Source organism: Phascolarctos cinereus, unplaced genomic scaffold (assembly GCF_003287225.1).
Source record: "Phascolarctos cinereus isolate Bilbo 61053 unplaced genomic scaffold, phaCin_HiC Scaffold_2;HRSCAF=192, whole genome shotgun sequence".
NCBI classification, from domain to species: domain Eukaryota; kingdom Metazoa; phylum Chordata; class Mammalia; order Diprotodontia; family Phascolarctidae; genus Phascolarctos; species Phascolarctos cinereus.
The window spans coordinates 150,838,943-150,857,242 of record NW_027555625.1 but is presented as its reverse complement, the minus strand read 5'-3'; the positions used below and the strand labels follow the sequence as shown (position 1 = coordinate 150,857,242).

General features: G+C 37.2%; 1 protein-coding gene across 1 annotated transcript in view; it reads left to right on the top strand.

Moving 5' to 3' along the window:
- The window catches only part of PYGB (glycogen phosphorylase B), an 85,933-nt gene that overhangs the window by 22,749 nt on the left and 44,884 nt on the right, over nt 1–18,300 (top strand). The window contains exons 2-4 of the mRNA XM_020987329.2: nt 3,048–3,149; nt 9,215–9,293; nt 13,563–13,666. Coding sequence (XP_020842988.1) covers nt 3,048–3,149; nt 9,215–9,293; nt 13,563–13,666 — 285 coding nt within the window. The remainder of the gene's footprint in view (nt 1–3,047; nt 3,150–9,214; nt 9,294–13,562; nt 13,667–18,300) is intronic.

Below are 18,300 nucleotides of genomic sequence, written 5' to 3'. Positions count from 1 at the left end.
CATTCAAGGCCTACATATCACTTCCAAAACATCTCTAACATCTGATGGCCACTCTCCACTCACATGGCTATCAATCTAATTCAGGCCCTCACCACCTCCTATTTGCCAAGCCTCAGTCTTGGATCACTTTCATTATTTACCACCTTTTCTCCTACACAGATGTGTTGCAGAATGAAGGTAGAGAAAATCATGCAATTATTCTGACTGGTTCCACTACAGATTTATGTTATATAGCCTTAACTGGGCCCTCACTGTTGCAAGGCAGTCCTACTATACCTCCCTTGTCAACTCATTATCCTACTCTCTGTAGCAGCTCTTCCAAACTTTTTCATCCTTTCTCAAACGCTGCCCTTCCACCCACCCTCTCAGCTGAGAACCTTACCTCATATCTTTTTTCCCTTTAACTTTGTATTAATTTTTAACATTATTTAAGAATTTTTTGAGTTTCAAATTTTCTTCATTCCTCCCAAGCTTCCCCTACCCATTGAGAAGGCAGGCAATGTGATATCTGTTAAGTGTGTGAACTTATCTTGCCTGATATCTTACTGAGGCAAATTTGTCCTGAGTTTCCCTCTTCCTTATCTTCTATCAGTCAGGTGCCTTCTGCCACTATCTCCTTCTCCATCCCTGAATCACGTGGTGAAGTGGCCTCTCTCCTTATTAACACTAATTCTTCTACCTGCTCATTCCATTCCATTCCATCCCATCTCATCCTCTCCAACAGATTTCTCCCTCTGTTGTCCTTACTCTGTGACTTATCTTTAATCTCTCCCTCTCTATTGACTGATTCCCTGCTGTTTGCAGACATGCCCAAGGCTCTCCTGCCCTTGATCCTTCCATGGGGCAGCTAGGTAGCACAGTGGATAGAGCGCCAGCCCTGGAGTCAGGAAGACCTAAGTTCAAATCCTGTCTCAGACATTTACTAGCTGTCTGATCCTGAGCAAGCTGTTTAGCCCTGTTTGCCTCAGCTCCTCATCTGTAAAATTAGCTAGAGAAGGAAATGACAGACCACCCCAGTATTCTTGCCAAGAAAATCCCAGATGAGATCACAGAGTCAGACACTACTGTACAACAATTGAACCTTCCATCCCTGCTAACTATTATTCTGTATCTCTTCTGCTCATTGTAGTTAAACTCCTTGAAAAGGCCATCTACAATAGGTGCCTCCATTTTTCTCCTCTCACTCTCTTCTTAACCCTTAACCCTTTAAGGTCAGTTTCCAACCGTATCATTTTACCAAAACTGCTCTCTTCAAAGTTATCATTGATCTCTTAGTTGCCAAATCCAGGGGCTTTTAGTCAGTCCTCAGTCTCCTTGACTCTCTTCAGCCTTTGACTCTGTTGATCACCCTCTCTTTCTTGATACTCTCTTCTCCTTGAGTTTTCTAGGACACCACTCTCTCCTAGTTCACCTCCTACATATCTGACTGCTACTTCTTAGTGTTCTTTGCTGGATCCTCATCCAGAATACGCCCTCTAACTGAAAGTGCCCCTCAGTGTTCTGTTGTCTCTTTTCCCCCATGCTTGGTTATGTCTTCTACTGGCGATTCTCAAATCTACCTATCCTGCCCAGCCTCTCTGCCGAGAACATCTCCAGTTGCCTTTCAGACATCTCAAACTGGACATCCATGGATATCTTAGATATGTCCAAAGTGAACTTATTATCATTCCCCCTAGCTCCCCACTCCACATCCCAAAACCATCCTCCCAGTGCCCCCGGCTCACAGCCAAGGAGTCGTCCTGGATTCCTCATGATCTCTCAATCCCCTGATCCAAGGCCAGTTGATTTCACCTTTGCAACATCTCTCAGATATATCTTTCCTCTCCTCTGACATTGCTGCCACTCCAGTGCTTTCATCACCTCATGCCTGAACTATTGCAGATAGCTTGCTGATGCGTCAGCTCACCTCAGTTTTCCCCCTACTCCACTCAGCCACCAAAGGCAGCTTCCTGAAGCACATGTCTGAAAATGTCAAATCCTCCCTCTACCCCACCCCTCAATCCATAAATTCAGTTTGCTTTATCACCTCTAGGACTAAACAGAAATCTCTGTTTGGCATTCAAAGTCCTGCATAACCTAGCCCCCTCCTGCCCTTCCTATACTTTCCTCCCTGACACGTATTCTTCAGTCCAATGATATTGGCCTCCTGGCTGTTCATCTCACGGCTCTGGACATTCTCTCTGGCTGTCCTCCATACCTGAAATGCACTCTCTTCTCAACTCTGCCTAGTGATTTCCCTGGCTTCCTTTAAGTCCTAACTAAAATCGTATCTTTACAGGAAGCTTTTCCAAATCACTCTAAATTCTAATGCCTTCCTTCCATTAATTATTTCCTGCTTATCCTCTGTATAGCCTGCTCTGTGTGTGTGTGTGTGTGTATTTGCATATTGTGCACACCATTAGATTGTGCGCTTCTCGAAGGCAGAGACTGTCTTTTGCCTCTTTTTGTATCCCCAGTGCTTAGCACAATACCTGGCACATAGTAGTTGCTTAATAAATATTGATTGATTGATTGATTGATTTGGACCACTGAAACAGCCTCCAGATTAAGCTCCTGGCCATTTCCTTGCAAAACCATTCTCCACACTCATCACAGATGCTACTTTTTCTTTGTAGCCTTCTCTTTTGAATCTTATTCTAAACCCTTTCCTCAGACACACTTACTTTTTTTCTTTCAAACTGTCAACATTATTTTGTAACTCTGTGAATATTTGCATATAATTCTACTTTTGGGGGAGGCAAGAGTGTGTATGTGTGTGTGTGTACATACATACATACATACATGTATACACATATACATCTTCCTTCCCCCTCCAAAAAAAACCCACCTCACCATCATGTACAACTGAATTAAGCTCACAAGGGCAAGTTTTATTAGTCATTTTTATATCCCTTGTAGTTCCCTAAACATAATAAGAGGAACTCAAAAGTCACAGAAATCCAATTGAATTTTCACGTGGAAATCATATTATTGAATTAGGTAATTAAGACTCAGTGCTCCTAGGTATAAAGATTAAAATAAACACAACTTTCTTTCTGTTTCCCCAGCGCATTTATTATCTTTCCCTGGAATTCTACATGGGCCGGACTCTACAGAATACAATGGTGAATCTGGGTCTCCAGAATGCTTGTGATGAAGCTATTTATCAGGTATGTTGTTTTTCAAGCAGAGTCATTCTCATCCTCGTCCTCAGTAGCATACGTCTAGGTTCTTCTGGAAATGTGGAAATACCCAAGCCAAATATTGTACTAATTATAAAAAAGAAGAGAAATGAAGGCTGAGACACAGACATAAGATTCTTTTTCCTGTGGTAGAAGGGTGGATTTGGATGGCCAAGATAATGGATTGTATTGGCCTAGGAAATGTTGGATTGGGAAAGACGTAGATTTATAGACTTCTAAAAGGGTTCTGACATTTAAAATCAGACATTGGCAGTTAATTGGATCTCTAGGCAGAGTTTTGAAGTAGGGAAAGTTTCTGTCATCTTCTTTTTTTATAAAATATATCATATTTCTTTTATATTTCTTTTTTTTATTTTACACATTTATATTTCCTACTGTGTAATAAAGAATGAAAAAGTGAAAAAGAAAAAATTCCTCAAATTTCCTCCAACATATCAGAAAAATCTGATGCTATGTGCAATATTCCGCACTCCATCCTCTACCAAAGAAGGGTAGGAGGGCAGTGTCCCGCTTCAGACCCCCTTTTCTGCTTGTCTTTTGTCTCTTGCTCCATAGATATCAAGGATGGTAGCAATGACAGTATATTCTAATGGAAGCATGGTGAATATGGATAATATAGATATGCTTGTACTGACTTCTGACTGTCCTTAGTCTCAGATCCTATCCAGATTTTTGCTGTAGCCCCAAAATGTTTCTTCCTTCTTCTCTATATGAAACCTATTGTTGAAGGACTGATAGCTGTGAATTAGGAATGACTCTCTTAGGGAGTATTTAAACTTCAAAATCATATATTGTAAACCCCAGTTCAGTTTTTTCTTTTAAGCTCCCTTGGAAAAATCTGCAGAGCACATTTTTTTTTTGCGGGGGGGGCAGGAGTAGTGGTGTTGGTGTCTGTGTGTTTATATGTATGGAGGAGGGAAGTCTTCCTGTTCCCTCCCTTTTTTATAATAATAAATTGATAAAGTGCTTAATAAAGCTCTTTCTTCACTGCAGTTCATTGAAATTGTTAGTATATCATCCCATTTTACAGGTAAGAAAACTGAAATTAAGTGATTTATCCATGATTGTAAAACTTTTGGAACCCAGGACTTCACTGACTTCAAGTCCATTGCTTTATCTGCCATAATTCTTCCCAAGTGTGAAAAACCTGCAGATTTTCCCCCAACTCCCATAGCTGTACTACGTCCCCCTTCTTGGCCTTCCCCCATCATGGCCTTGTGTTTACAAGGAAATTAAAGACAGCTCCCAGTCAGGGTTATCAGAGAAGCATAGAATATGCTGGGGAAGGGGTAGGAGCAGGAGTTCAGAGTCTAGAGTCTTGGGAGGATACTTTTTGTTCTCTAATGAAGAACTGGTAGGGAATGATTGACCCAGCGAATCCCCTTTTCTTGTGTATTAGAGATCCTGCAGTCAGAGTATCTTAGATATAGAGCCGGCTGCAAGGTATTGTAGAAGTCATCTAATTCTTGCCTCTGCCATTATGGATGAAGAAACAGAGGCCCACAGAGCCTAAATGACTTGCCCAAGGCTGCAGAGTAGTAAGCCAGATAGTGAGCCTAGATCCTCTGACCCTAGATTGGAGGTACTTTCCACTGGATTGAGCTTGCCTTTCTATTTTGTGGAGACAGGGATTAGGAAATTATTGGTGCAGACAAGTATTTTCTTTCTTTGGCTTGCTGATTAATGGGAAATGTCCAAATCAAAACTCATTGTCTTTCCCCTAAACTCTTCTCCTCTCCCCATCCCCAGTACAGCTTCCCTGTTACTATGGAAAACAACCTTATCCTCCTGTCCCTGAGGCTCAAAACCTAGGAGTCATCCTGGATTCCTTGATATCTCTCACCCCTCATATCCAAGCTGCTGCCAAGGTCCATGGATTGCACCTTTGCCACATCGCTCACACGTGCCCATTTTCTCTAATGGCACTGCCATTGCCCAGGGCAGGCCCTCATCACCTCATTCTGGAATATTGCAAATAGCCTGCTGGTGAATCTGCCTGCCTCAAGTATCTCCCCACTCCAAACCATCCTCCAGAGTGATTTTCTTTAAATGCAAGTCTGATCATGTCATCCCCTATTCATTAAATTCCAGTGGCTTCCTCTTGCTTCCAGGAGTAAACCCGTCTGTTTGTTTCTCCGAGTCCTTGTAACCTGGTTCCGTCTTACCTTCCCAGTCTTCTTACACCTTATTCCCTGACGCATACTTGTCAGTGGTGACCCTGGCCCCCTGGCTGTTCCACAAAGAAGACACTCCATCTCTTGGCTCTGGGCATTTTCTCTGGCTGTTCTCCTTCCTCCACTCAACTACTGACCTCCCTGGCTTCCTTCTTACCTTCTGCAGGAAGCCTTCCCCAACCCCTCTTATTCCAGTGCCTTCCCTCTGTTAATTATTTCCTATTTATCCTATATATAACTTGCTTTGTATATATTTGTTTGCATGTTATCTCTTCCTTTAGAGCAGGGAATGTCTTTTGTCCCTTTTTGTGTCCCCAGTGCTTAGCCCTATACCTAACATACAGTAGGTGCTTAATAATTATTTATTGAATTAAATCGAATTGGTGTGGTAAAAAGAACCCTGTGCTCCTGCTTTGCCATTTAACAAGGTTTGTAACCTTCAGCATATTGCTTCACTTCACTGTATCCTGTTCGTTTATTTGTAAAAAGGGGTGTAATCATTCTTGCATTGCTTACCGTGTTGTTGTGAGAATCAAACAAGATAATGTATGTGAATGCTTTATAAGAAACCGTAAGGCCACATATAAATTTTTTTATTATTAATGTCAGTGAATATCAGCAGACAGATCTGCTTTGAGATCTGCTTAGGTCCTATGATTTAGTCTTGCTTTAATTAATTCTTGCTTATAGTCTGTATTTTCATTGCTCTGTTTTTAAGATTTAGCTCAGATTCTTTCATATTCTGGGCCTGTACTGATTTATTTACCTGGAGTTTTGATTATTTCATGCTGCCTCATAAGTGCTATTTCCTGATAACTTTATGTGAAAAATGTCAAGCAAATTAACACTACCTTTAAAGGTATTTTCACTTTGGAAAATACTGCCAATAATTCACAGGATTTTTTTTGTTTAAAGCATCTCATTAACTTTTTTGAATGATACTAGGTTTTTACCATATCCTTCATTAAAACATATTGCCATTGCTGCCATAACATAGCAAACTATAAGCAGAAAAAAGTTATTTTTATCTATGATGTAGTTGTTAGAAAAACAAGTAACTTAATGTCCAATTTTTCTATCTCCCCAAAGATTTTTTTTCCTCTCCCAAAGTGTTACTTTACTTTGTCTTGTATTTTTTAAACATAGTCCTAGCATTCCTACTTTAGAAGTTTTATCCTTCTTCATTCTAGATTTGCTTTCATACACAGTGGGTACAAATTCCCCAAGTGTGATTATGTACGCCATAAAAAATATCATCGGTCATCATGGTCTTTAATTTCAGTGATAGGCATATTTAATTCAAGAAATTTTTTAAAATAAATTTTCTTGCTGACTTATTTTTATGGCAATCATCTCCAAGTACACTGCCCCTCTTTCCTCACTATTTGAACTCTTCCTTGTTACAAAGAAAAACAAGTAGTTAGGCAATTGGCAACATATACAGCATTCTTCTGTCAGTCTCCTGTCTTTTCCTGTTATTTGTACTCTAAAAAAAGTATTACTAGTTTTTTCAGCTCATCAATCATAATTCTTTCCTTTTCTTTCCTTTTAGTGATCTTTCCCCAACTCTATAAAACATTTTTAAAGCGTGTGTTATGTGCTGAATACTTTATTAGGGGCTGGGCATACAAATACATTCAACCCCTGCCTTCACAGAGTGTTTGAAGTCAGTTAGGAGAGATATTATTCTCTTCCTGAGCCACTTAACTTATTTTTACTTCCTTTTTCTTGGTCTTTGACTTTGGTAGAATCCCTGTAAATTTGGGGATTGAAAGACCTGATAATTAGGTCATAGGAGTCAGGATGTAGTATTTCAATAAGTTAAAGGTACTTAAGCACTTACAAAGAGTACTTTGTTGCCAAGAACTATGGGTTGGTGCTGGAGGTGCAGGTGCTGGAGGTGCAAGTGCTGGAGGTGCAAATATGAGAATGAGAAACTTTGCATTGAATTGAGGGATTAAAAATGTCTGTAAATAATGAGGAGAAAGACAATACTAAAACCTAGAAGCATCTTGGGAAGTTTTTAGTTGGTATCCGGGCTGAGCCCCAGAGGATTCTAACAGGTAGAGGTGAAGAAGAAAATTACTCCACGCATTGGGGTAGCCTGTCCATTTGTTGTTGTTTGTCCTTCATTTTTGAAGAGGGCAGTGACATCAGGAAGGTGATGCAATGGCTTGCAGTTGAATTATATTTAAATGAGGAAGGGTTGTGCAAAGTCACCAGCCTCACTTTCTCCTTCAGAGCCAGCTGGATCCAGATATAGACGATTAGAGAGGGTCCCCAACCTGTTCAGTTGCCTGAGATTGAATGCCAAATTTGGGGAGCAGTATGTGGACCAGTTTGGCAAGAATGTAGAGTTTGAGAAGGAGAATAACGTGAAATAATTCTGGAAAGATATTTTGGCTTCTGGGGAGGAGGATAGATTGTAGACTGGAGGAACTGGAACTGTGAATACCAGTTAAAGAATGGAAGCATTAATACCAGATAGAAGGCTATCACTATAGCCCTAGTAAGAGGTGATAGAGAGCCTGAACCAGAGTAGGGCCCAGGGAACAAGAGAAGATGCTAGAGATATGCTAAGGCTGAGACTTGACAATTGATTGGATATAAAGGCCTTGTAAAGGGAGAAAATGGTCCGTTATCAGTTTAGTGAAATGGAAAGTGTTGTAGGTTTAATGATAATAGTTTACATATAACAAACTATGTTAAACACTTTACTTGCACTATCTTGTTTTTATACTCTCAATTTTCCTTTAAGGTAGGTACTATTATCATTCTCATTTTACAGGTGAGAAAACAGACTCCTGGAGGTTATATCTTATCCTTGGTCACAAAACTTCTAAATCTCTGAGGTGGGATTTGAATCAGGTCTTTTCTGCCTGTCCATGGCTCTATCCACTATGCTGTGCTGCATTGAGAATAGGATTGAGAGTGAGGTACTGGGAAATCTTTGGAGGTGATTTCTGTCTTTGAGGTTTGTCAGCATGTTGTGGATTTTAAAAATTAGGACGTGCATTCATTTGTGACTTGTGCTTTTGCGAGACAGTTTTCACCGGCTTGATTTTCTTTTCCCTCTCCCCCCCCCCCTTCCCAGAATCTTTTTTTAAAAAACAAGTTGTAACTGCCTTTTGTTTTTACGTCACTGCTCTTTCCAGCCAAACTAGCCTATTTGTTATTCCTCATACAAAACAGTCCATCTCCTGTCTCCTGCCTTTGCACAGTCCCCTTTGCCTGGAATGTGCCAGAGGGGAGCTGAACTTGAGTAATGGTAATAATCAGTCTTAGTCCCAAAGAATAGACAGTGTGAAAACAAAAGGCTTGTTGAACTGAAAAAAAAATACTATGTCTCTACACCATGACCAGCCATAACTTTGAGCATAACCTTGTAATTTGGGACTTTGTTGCTTTATCTTTGAGATGGGCAAGATGTGATACCTGCATCTATGTGAGGTCATGTGAGATGGTAAAGGTAAAGTGCTTGGAGCGTATTGACTTTTTTTAAACAAAAGCAGAATCGATGCAGTATGAACTAGTATTGTTCATTTGAAGACAAGAAACTATAGAATGTGACAAACCAGCTTCATTTTAAAATAATATTTTGTCTATTATAAACAGCTTAACCTTCCAACTCCTTTTTTTATTTATTAATGCATGCCTGATTTGAATGCCCATGATGTTTGGAAATGTCTATGGAAACTTTACGGTGACTGTTTGTGAAATTAAGATAGAGTATTTATAACAAAAAGTCAAAGCCTAAGAAAGGATACACTGACCTTTCTGGTCTAAAATAACTGGAATTAATTATCTTCTTTTCCTTTTTTGGTTGTATGTTAAATTTAACTTTCTCTTTATTTTCAGTTGGGATTAGACTTGGAAGAACTTGAGGAAATAGAAGAAGATGCAGGTCTTGGTAACGGAGGATTGGGGAGACTGGCAGGTAATTATAAGTTTTTGTGAATTTTTTCTCAGTGTTATATATGAATCCCCTAATTTTGCTGGTTATAACATGTAGTAGTATTTATTGATTGATTTAATTCACTACTTCAAGGGTTCATGATTTCATACCTGGGTACTTCCTCTACCAACATAGATTGCAATTTTTTTTAACATCTTAATAAACAGTCTGTGTAAGATGTTGTTGTTGAAAACTTAATTGCCAGCCTTGTGATCATAGTTCTGTCCAAGTTTAGGTTGGTTCTCAGACTAGAGACAAAAAATCTTTTGTTAAGCCCTCACGTGAAGCCTTTCTAGCTTAGTAGTGTTTACCAGAGTTTGCCCTCTGTTGGCTTAGCATTCAAGAATCCAGTGTCACCCCAAGCCATAATGAAGTATCAGAATAGTAGTCTAATGGAGGGGTATAGTGCTTATGAGGCTAAAATCATGATTAATCCATGTATGCTTAACTGGCTTTGCATAGAGAAGATCTTTTTTTCTGGTTACTATATTCTTTGCTGGTTGACAGTATTGCAAATTAGTTATACAAAAAACTGAGAGAGATTGAGAACAAACTCAAATCTACTAATTTTAAAAAATTAACATGCTACGAGTGTCACTGGTTTCATCTTTATATTTGAAAGCTAATCCTTCAGTCAAATCATGGCAAGCGCTGGCTCTTCTCAAAATCCTAATCTCTGTTAAGTGTCAGACTATACCCATGTAGTAATAGCTGGCAAAACTTAGGAGGAGGCTTAGAGGGTTGCTCTTTGACCCTGCCTCTTAAAGCTGAGGAGTAACTCAGTGGAAACCTGTATTTGTCTAAATACTTTGCTGAGTATATAAAGCTCTGGCCAAAAGCTGTGGGGACTGAACTTCTTGGGCATGCATAAACTCATGATTACCCTTACCATCAGAACTAGGGACTTTGTATATTTATTAAACCACTTTCAGCTTTTCCCATTGTTCCTTTTGGCCTGCTTCCCTTTTGTCACTTCATTAATAGTTCTGGATATCCTACCTTACTTACTATTTGTTCTCCTTTTATAGCCATTAACATGTTAATTTAGCCTGGAAATTCACAGAGACTTTTAGGGGAGAAGAGATGATCAGGGTCCTCTGTTAACTTGTCTTGCCATTTAGATCAAATCAGTGATTTGTGGCAAATCAGTAGCCCCACTAATGAAATGAAAAATAGCCCACACGTAAAACTTAAATTTTAGGAGCCAAGTTTATGGAAGGATATTTGGAGACACAAACAAATAAAATATAGATGGCAAGGCTAAGCATCTTGTAGCTTATTTTCTCCATGTTTACCTATTTGAGAAGTGTTCTTATCTGGAATGTGGGATTACAGCCCCTGTGAAGCACAGTGTATGGGCCTAATTGCAAGGATGACAGTAGCTAAGTAGCTTCCTAGCTTTCATTTTATATGCAGAAAAAGTCCTGTCTCTGACAGGCTGGTGCTGTTTCATCGGTTTCCTTTGCTTCTGAAGGATTCTTGGGCAGTGATTGATGGGGAGACAAGGTTTTATACGTTTGGCTCTTTTACAATTACGATTGGTTGAATGGGCAAAAGAGGATGAAAAGGGAGTAGCCTCTAACATACTTGTTGACTAATCACACCAGTTTATTATTAACTATATAAAGCTGAGGGCCTGCTTGTATGGTCTTAGGCTGGTGTCTTTTTATCTGTACATTTATAGTCAGGAATAGGACTAGAAAAACAATAAAAACCAAAGATTCCATTAAGTTGGTTTATGGAATAAATTTCTTAGTATAACTATCTTGAGCTAGTGTCCAGACTTTGAAGTATACATGTAAGTTCTATAAGCAGGTTCACGTTTATTCAGCACCTTTGTCAGTATTTCACATATAGGATCTATATCAGAATAACCCTGCTCCTATCTTTGAGCAAAGGTTAGTTTTACGCAGTTATTGTTTATCCATGGGTTCACTTCTAGATCTTGTTCCCTTTACCTCTTCCTAGTGGTTATAATTTGTCATCATTATCTTTTTTCCTCATTTCTAGTCCAGCCTAATTCCAAGCTAAGAAGTCACTAATCCTTTGAATGTTGCCACATCTCCCTACCTAAAAAAGATGGGGAAGGGGATGAAATAAGTGTCTTCACAGTTCCATTTAGCCACTCGGTTCATTATCATCAGACTTTGTGTCCTTAGACTTGTTCTTGATTCCTCTACCATTCAGGTCTATTCACAACAGCTTTTACCTAGTTTAACCATTGGTTACTGTAACATAGAGTGAAATAGTATCTTGTACTATTCCTACATGTTAGCCCAACGCTTCTGGGTTCAGATACTTAAAGTACTTAGCACAGTGCCTGGCACAGGTGCTTAATAAATGTTTATTGAGTGAATAAATTGAATGAATTGTCTTGGGGTACCACAGCTTTCCTTCGAAGGATACCATTTCCTTTCAATACTGTTTTCCTTTGAGATAGCATGGTCAGAGTTTTTCTCATCTTTTAAAATTTAAAATGGCTTTTTGTGGGAATAGTTTAAGAAAATAGAAACAGAGATTGAAGTTATAATGTGATACGATTTCAGTTTTGTACTTTAAGGTTCTTCAGAATATCCAAAGATGCAAGAATACATTTCCTTTTGTGGTGACATGAGAAATGGCGTATTGTGCTCTTGTGCCACCTTTTGTAAGGGTTCCCTCAGTTACTTCTCTAAAGAAAGGCTAAAAAAGCTGCCTTTCAAATTGATCTGAACTTCGGTACATTAATGGATCTCTGATCTTAATAGTATGTGTTCTTCATTTAGTATAGATGACAGCCTACCCACACCTTTTTATTCTGTGTATCTTTTTCTTTATTCTTTGACTTGTCCAACCTTGAGATTCTGTTATTTTCCTACATATCCTCCATAGAAAAGCCACCCAGCAGACTGGAAGCCTTCCTTTTGTTCTTTTAAAATCTCTTGAATTTGAGCACAGCCCTTGGATTTGCCCTCTCTTATCTCTTTCATTATATAAAGAACCACCAGTTTTTTCTGGTAGTACATGAGGTTGATGACTTAATCACTTATCACTTGCAAAATCATCACTGGTAGCAGCTCCACAGTCCGCTTATATCTACTTTGTGTAACCTTGCATTTTCCTTTGGCTCACTTGGCAACTATACTTCTTTTGAGATTGTGGTATTCTAGAATTTGCAGCCCTGCAGCATCATTAGGAGTCTGTTCAAATTAAAATGATGGGCTTTTGTGACATTGATCAATGTGAGAGCATTGTGTGTAATCCCACTTAATATCTTCTTCCTAATCAGTTCTGGGTCAGTATTTATTGTCTGTGGGCAGTACCTGTCTAAGATACTGTGTGTTGAGTAACAAACTTGGTCAGGTTGCCTAAGGTCACAGTTTTGGGCAATGGTTGTTCAGCTAGTTTAGGATTCACCCAACTGTACTATGTGTGTCAGCTCACATTTTGCCCATCTCAGTCACAAGCATGTCATGAAAGACTGTCACATGCCTTCTTGAATTCAAGGTTTCTTGAGTTTTTAGGTAGAAAATTCAGAGATTATAGCATTTAGAATTTGAAGAGGGTGATAAATTACAATATAAAGTCTAAATGATAATGATGGTATTCATTCATTCAGCAAAAAAGACCTTCCCTCCCTAAATCTACAGCAGGAAGTTGTTTTGGATTTTGCTTTGCACCGCCAGAAAAAGGCTGAGTCATTTAGACTCTGGAGCTAGGCTAGGCCTAGTGATACTCAATAGCATTTGTTCCAAAATATATATTTTTTAATCCCCAGATTGTTCATCTTCCTTTTGCATGGCAATAGATCATAGGCTGTGCAACTAAAATGAAATTTAAAGGTCACCTGATCTCATTGGCTTATTTTCACATGAAGAAACAGGTCTTGGAGAGGTTAAGAACCAGAAGTGGGATTTGAAGCAAGTTCCTTAGATTATAAATCCTGTGGGGTAAATTTTTAGTACCTAGACAGAGAGGATTCCAAGTTTGGGAAGAACCAGGGGGGAGGGTGGTGGTAGGAAGACTAGGGCCTACAGGAGGTAAAATTTAACCTATTCTGTCTATAAGTGCTGTCACCAATATCTGGCTAAATAACCTTTGTAATTCTTGTACAACCTCCCTGAAGTTACACATATCCCTTACTTGAAGGATACCTTCCAAAAGCAAATAGTTTACTTTTGAGTGTCTGAACTTTGACACGGAGCCAGATATAATAATTTATTTTCTGTAGACATTTATAAATTAATAATTTTTTTTGTCTTACATTTTTAGCTTGTTTCCTGGATTCAATGGCTACATTGGGACTGGCAGCCTATGGTTATGGAATCCGTTATGAATTTGGCATTTTTAATCAGAAGATTATCAATGGCTGGCAGGTATGTTGGTAGATGGGAAATTTTTAGTTCATCTAATTCCTTTATTAGTGTTGTTCTCCTATATGAGTAAGAAATCAGTATTTCCCAGTCTGGCTTCTAAAATGATTCAGTGTTTTCCTGGAGTGACTACAGGCCAATTGAACTAAAAACAGGAAACTGGAATAAAGTAGAATTGATATCACATACCTCAGTTACATTTTTTTCTGTTAGTAACAACATGCTGTTGTTATGGTTAGATACTGGTAATGACCCAGTCTCTTAAACCTTTTTCATTGGTCGTTCCCAGTTGTAATTAGAATCTGTGTTGAAGACCACACAGTTTGGTTAGGGATCACGAATGGATTGTGTTATTGATGCCTGACTAGGAGTTACGGGTGTTGAGGGAGAATAGGATTTAACAGGGATGCATACCAGGCTGGTGAGTAAGGGTGGAAAAGAGTCCAAGGAAATTGTAGCAACTTTTTTGAGATATAAAATTAGATGCCTTTCATACCAAAGTGTGAAATTACTGGACCGCAATGTGATTCATCCTTTTTATATTAACAGGATTTTAATTATCTGTAATTGACTTTAAGTAGTTTTCCACTATCTTCCTGGGATTTTGTTGTTACCTATTTTGTACTGTTGGAGTGCACTGTTATTATGAAGTTAAAGGTGGAAGCTTTGGTCATGAGCAATTTTTCTTTGTGTAAAGCACACTGGTGTATCCAAAGATGAAAATGATGGTTTTTATTTCATTAACATCCTGTTATAACTCACTGAGCTGACTTAAAGTTATCCTCTAAAGAAGTTAGAGTCCCCAAATGAATCACTGTTAATTCATGATGAGGCATTTGACCTGTTTTTGGCCTGCACAGCAGGTTGTAAGACCCTAGATAAAAAGTTTCAAGGAATATTTTATTTTATTTTTTTAAATAGTATTTCATTTTTAATATTTATTTAGTAAATTTTATTTAATATTTATTTTAATAGCATTTTATTTTTTTCCAATTACACATAAAGATAGTTTTCAGCATTCATTTGTATAAGGTTTTGAGTTCCAGATCTTTTTCTCCCTGGTAGTTGCACCTCCCCTTCCCCCCCGCCTCACGATGGCATACAGTCTGGTACTATACATGTTAAAAAGGAATATTTTAAATAGGGCATCACTATTATCTCACCTAAGCCTAGAAAGGCCTTTTAAAAAGTACTCGGCAACTAGAAATCTGAACCAAAGTTATGTTTAGACTTTGCTCCTATGGATCATAATTTGAATAAATAAGTTAATGGCAATAGTAGGAAATTGTTATTCAGGTTTACTGCCTAATTTTTTAACCAGTTAAGAAAAAACAGATTTTGATCTGTCGCTTATAATACCCTTCCTGACCTTTTCTCTTCGTTGTCATTTCCAGGATTATAAAGAAAAACATGTTCTTTGGCCAAGTTCTTTATATATATGAGTATCATTGGGTAGTCTTATTCTCCTACTCCAAAGAATAAAACTTAGTGTTGTTACTGAGTCTTTCTAATCTTGAATCAACTTAATACCTTAACTGTATAGCAGAAATATGCTTCTCTGATTATTTCCCTTTTTTTTTTTGTCCTTGTTATGTAAGTGGTTTCCTCATTATGGGTTTTCCCTCCACTGATAAGTTGCATCCTCTGTCACTTTACCACGTCTTTAGATTGTCTTTTATCTCTCTTTGTATCCCCAGTGCTTAGCTCAGTACATAGTAGTAGGTAAATAATAAATTGTAGTTGACTGACTCCAGCCTCTTAGATTATCTTTGAGAGTAGGTATAACTAAAATATGCATCACCTGTGGACTTTGTGCTATTAAGTCTTTCTGAATTCAGGTCCCCATAGTAGCAGAATAATTAACAGTTAAATTCCCTCACTAGACTTGTACTCAAAACCTTTATAGCTTCTTAGCATTTATAAATATAACCTTGAAAGCTTAGAGTCACCTTAATGTCCAGGGGAGGCATTGAGTAGGATTTTGATTTCTAACTTATTGTTGTAAATACACAAATTAATATATTTTTGACATACAACATATAGAATGAAAAGCTGGAGCAAAACTTAATATTTCGAACAAATCCAGAAAAGGAAGAGTAGCAATCATCTCAGACAAGGCAATAGCAGAAATAAGTATGTTAAGAGAGCAGGAAAACAACATTGTATTTAAGGTAACTTCAGATAGTGAAATAATATTGATATTTAATGTGTGTACACCAGATGACAGGATCTCAATACTTAAAGGACAAGTTAATCAAATTATGGGGAGAAATAAGTAGCAAAACTCAGTTGGGGCCATTAGTTTGCCTCTTTTAAAATTAAGACAAATCTAACAAAATGATTAGTAAGAAGTTAAGGACCTAAATAAAAATTTGAAAGTTAGATGTGATAGATTTCTGGTGATAGCTGAATGGAAATAGAATATATGTATTTCTCAACTATATATGATGCTTTTGCAAAAAAAAAATTGCATGCCAAGACATAAAAATACAGAAAAGTAGAAGTATTATACATATGTTTACTTACAATGATGGAAGAAAATGGTCATTAGAGGATATTTGAAGAAAAAATTCAAACATAAATGTAGACTAAATATTCCTAAGGAATTAGTGGGTCAAAAAACAAATTATAGCAACAGTGGGTAATTTAATCAGTGATAAATGGCAATAATGTTTTAAAATACCAAAATTTCTGTGATGCAACCAAAGCAGCCCTTAGGGGAGGGGATATGTAACAGATCAATGAATTGAGCATTCTACTAACAAAACCCCTAGGTAATGAACAATTTTTTTCCAAAACTCAGTGTAAAAATGTAAATTCTAAAAATAAAAAAGAAATACAATTGAAATAAAACTAGGAACTTCAAAGAAATAATAAATAGGGGGCAGCTAGGTGGCGCAGTGGGTAGAGCACTGACCCTGGATTCAGGAGCACCTGAGTTCAAATCTGGCCTCAGACACTTGACACTTACCAGCTGTGTGACCCTGGGCAAGTTACTTAACCCCGATTGGCTAGTAAAAACAAACAAAAAAGAAATAATAAGTAGATAAATCATTAGCTAATCTGATGTTTTTAAAACCACCAATATTAAAAAGGAAAAATCACAACAAATGAAGAAATAAAGGAAATTTCAAACTTTTATACACAAATGCTGACAAAATTGATAATTAACTGAAGCAGTTGGATTATTTTACAAAAATATTAAATACCTAGATTAACAGAATGAAAAATACAGAATTTTGATAACCCAATCCTAGAAATATAAACTGAACAACCCTAAAGGAACTGCCAAATTTTTTTTTAAAAGTAGGACTAGATAACATTTATTAATGAATTCTCTCAAACATTGAATAGCCAATTAGAGTATTGCATAAATTGTTTGTAAAGAACAGAATCTACCAATTCATTCTGTGAGAAATGTCATCCTCATAGCTAAATGAGGGAACACTAAAGCAAAGAAAATGATAGGACTATAGTTCTAATGAATATCAGTATAAAAATGCTAAATAATATGTTAGCAAAGTGGCTACAGCAACATATTTTTAAAATTATGTACTGTAAATAGGTTGGATTTATACTTTGATGCAGAGTTGGTTTAATCTTAGGAAATATATGCATATAATTGACCGTATTAATAACAAAAATAATAAAGACATTTGTATCAGTTGATGCAGAAATAGAATTTTGACAAAAGATTTGTTTTATATTAAAGCATTATGTTATTAATGTTAAAACATTAAAAGCATAGGAATAAATGAACCATTGCTTAATTTTGTAGATCTGTGATAAATATTGTGTATCAAAACCCAAGAACTAGCATTATTTGTAGTGAAGAAAGGCTAAAAGCCTTTTTTGTAAAATCAAGGATATTGCAAGGATGGCCATTGTTCCTGGTATTATTTTTTATAGAGTTCTAGAAATGCTATCTCTAGCATTAAGACAAGAGAAAGAAATTGAGAACCTAAGCGTAGACATAGGAGAAAAAAAACACTTTTTGTAGTTGATATGATCATTTTACTTAGAGAACACGAGTCACTTAAAATTAATTTAAGACTATTGAAGTGCTAGGTTACCAAATAAACCCATGTAAATTTCCAGCCTTTTGGTATATTACTAAGAAAACGCCTTAGGAGGCACTAAAAAAATCAAAAAATACATTCCTTTTAAAATATCTATAGGATGGATAAAATGTCTGGGAATCTACTTTCCAAGGTACAGGAATTATACGAATACCACTTCAAAATACTCTACTGAAATAAATAATTAGAGCAATATTAATTGGTCGTGGTTGGACTTTGTCAATATAATAAAAATAACAGTATTATTTTAATTTACTGATTGTGTGCCATCCCAATCAAACTACTAGAGACTAACTATATAGAAGTAAACAGAATTATAATGAAACTAATTTAGATGTCGACAAGATCAAGAACCTCAAGGAAAATATTGGGAGAAAAAAATAGGAAGGGAGCCTAGTAGTACCCAATCTCACACTGAACTACAAAGCGGTAATCATCAAAACTATCTGGTACTGCTTAACTTATATAAAATTTGATCATTTGGACAGGTTAATAACCCATGACCCTGAAGCAATTGAATATAACATAATGTTTGAAAATCTTAAAGGACCCTAACTT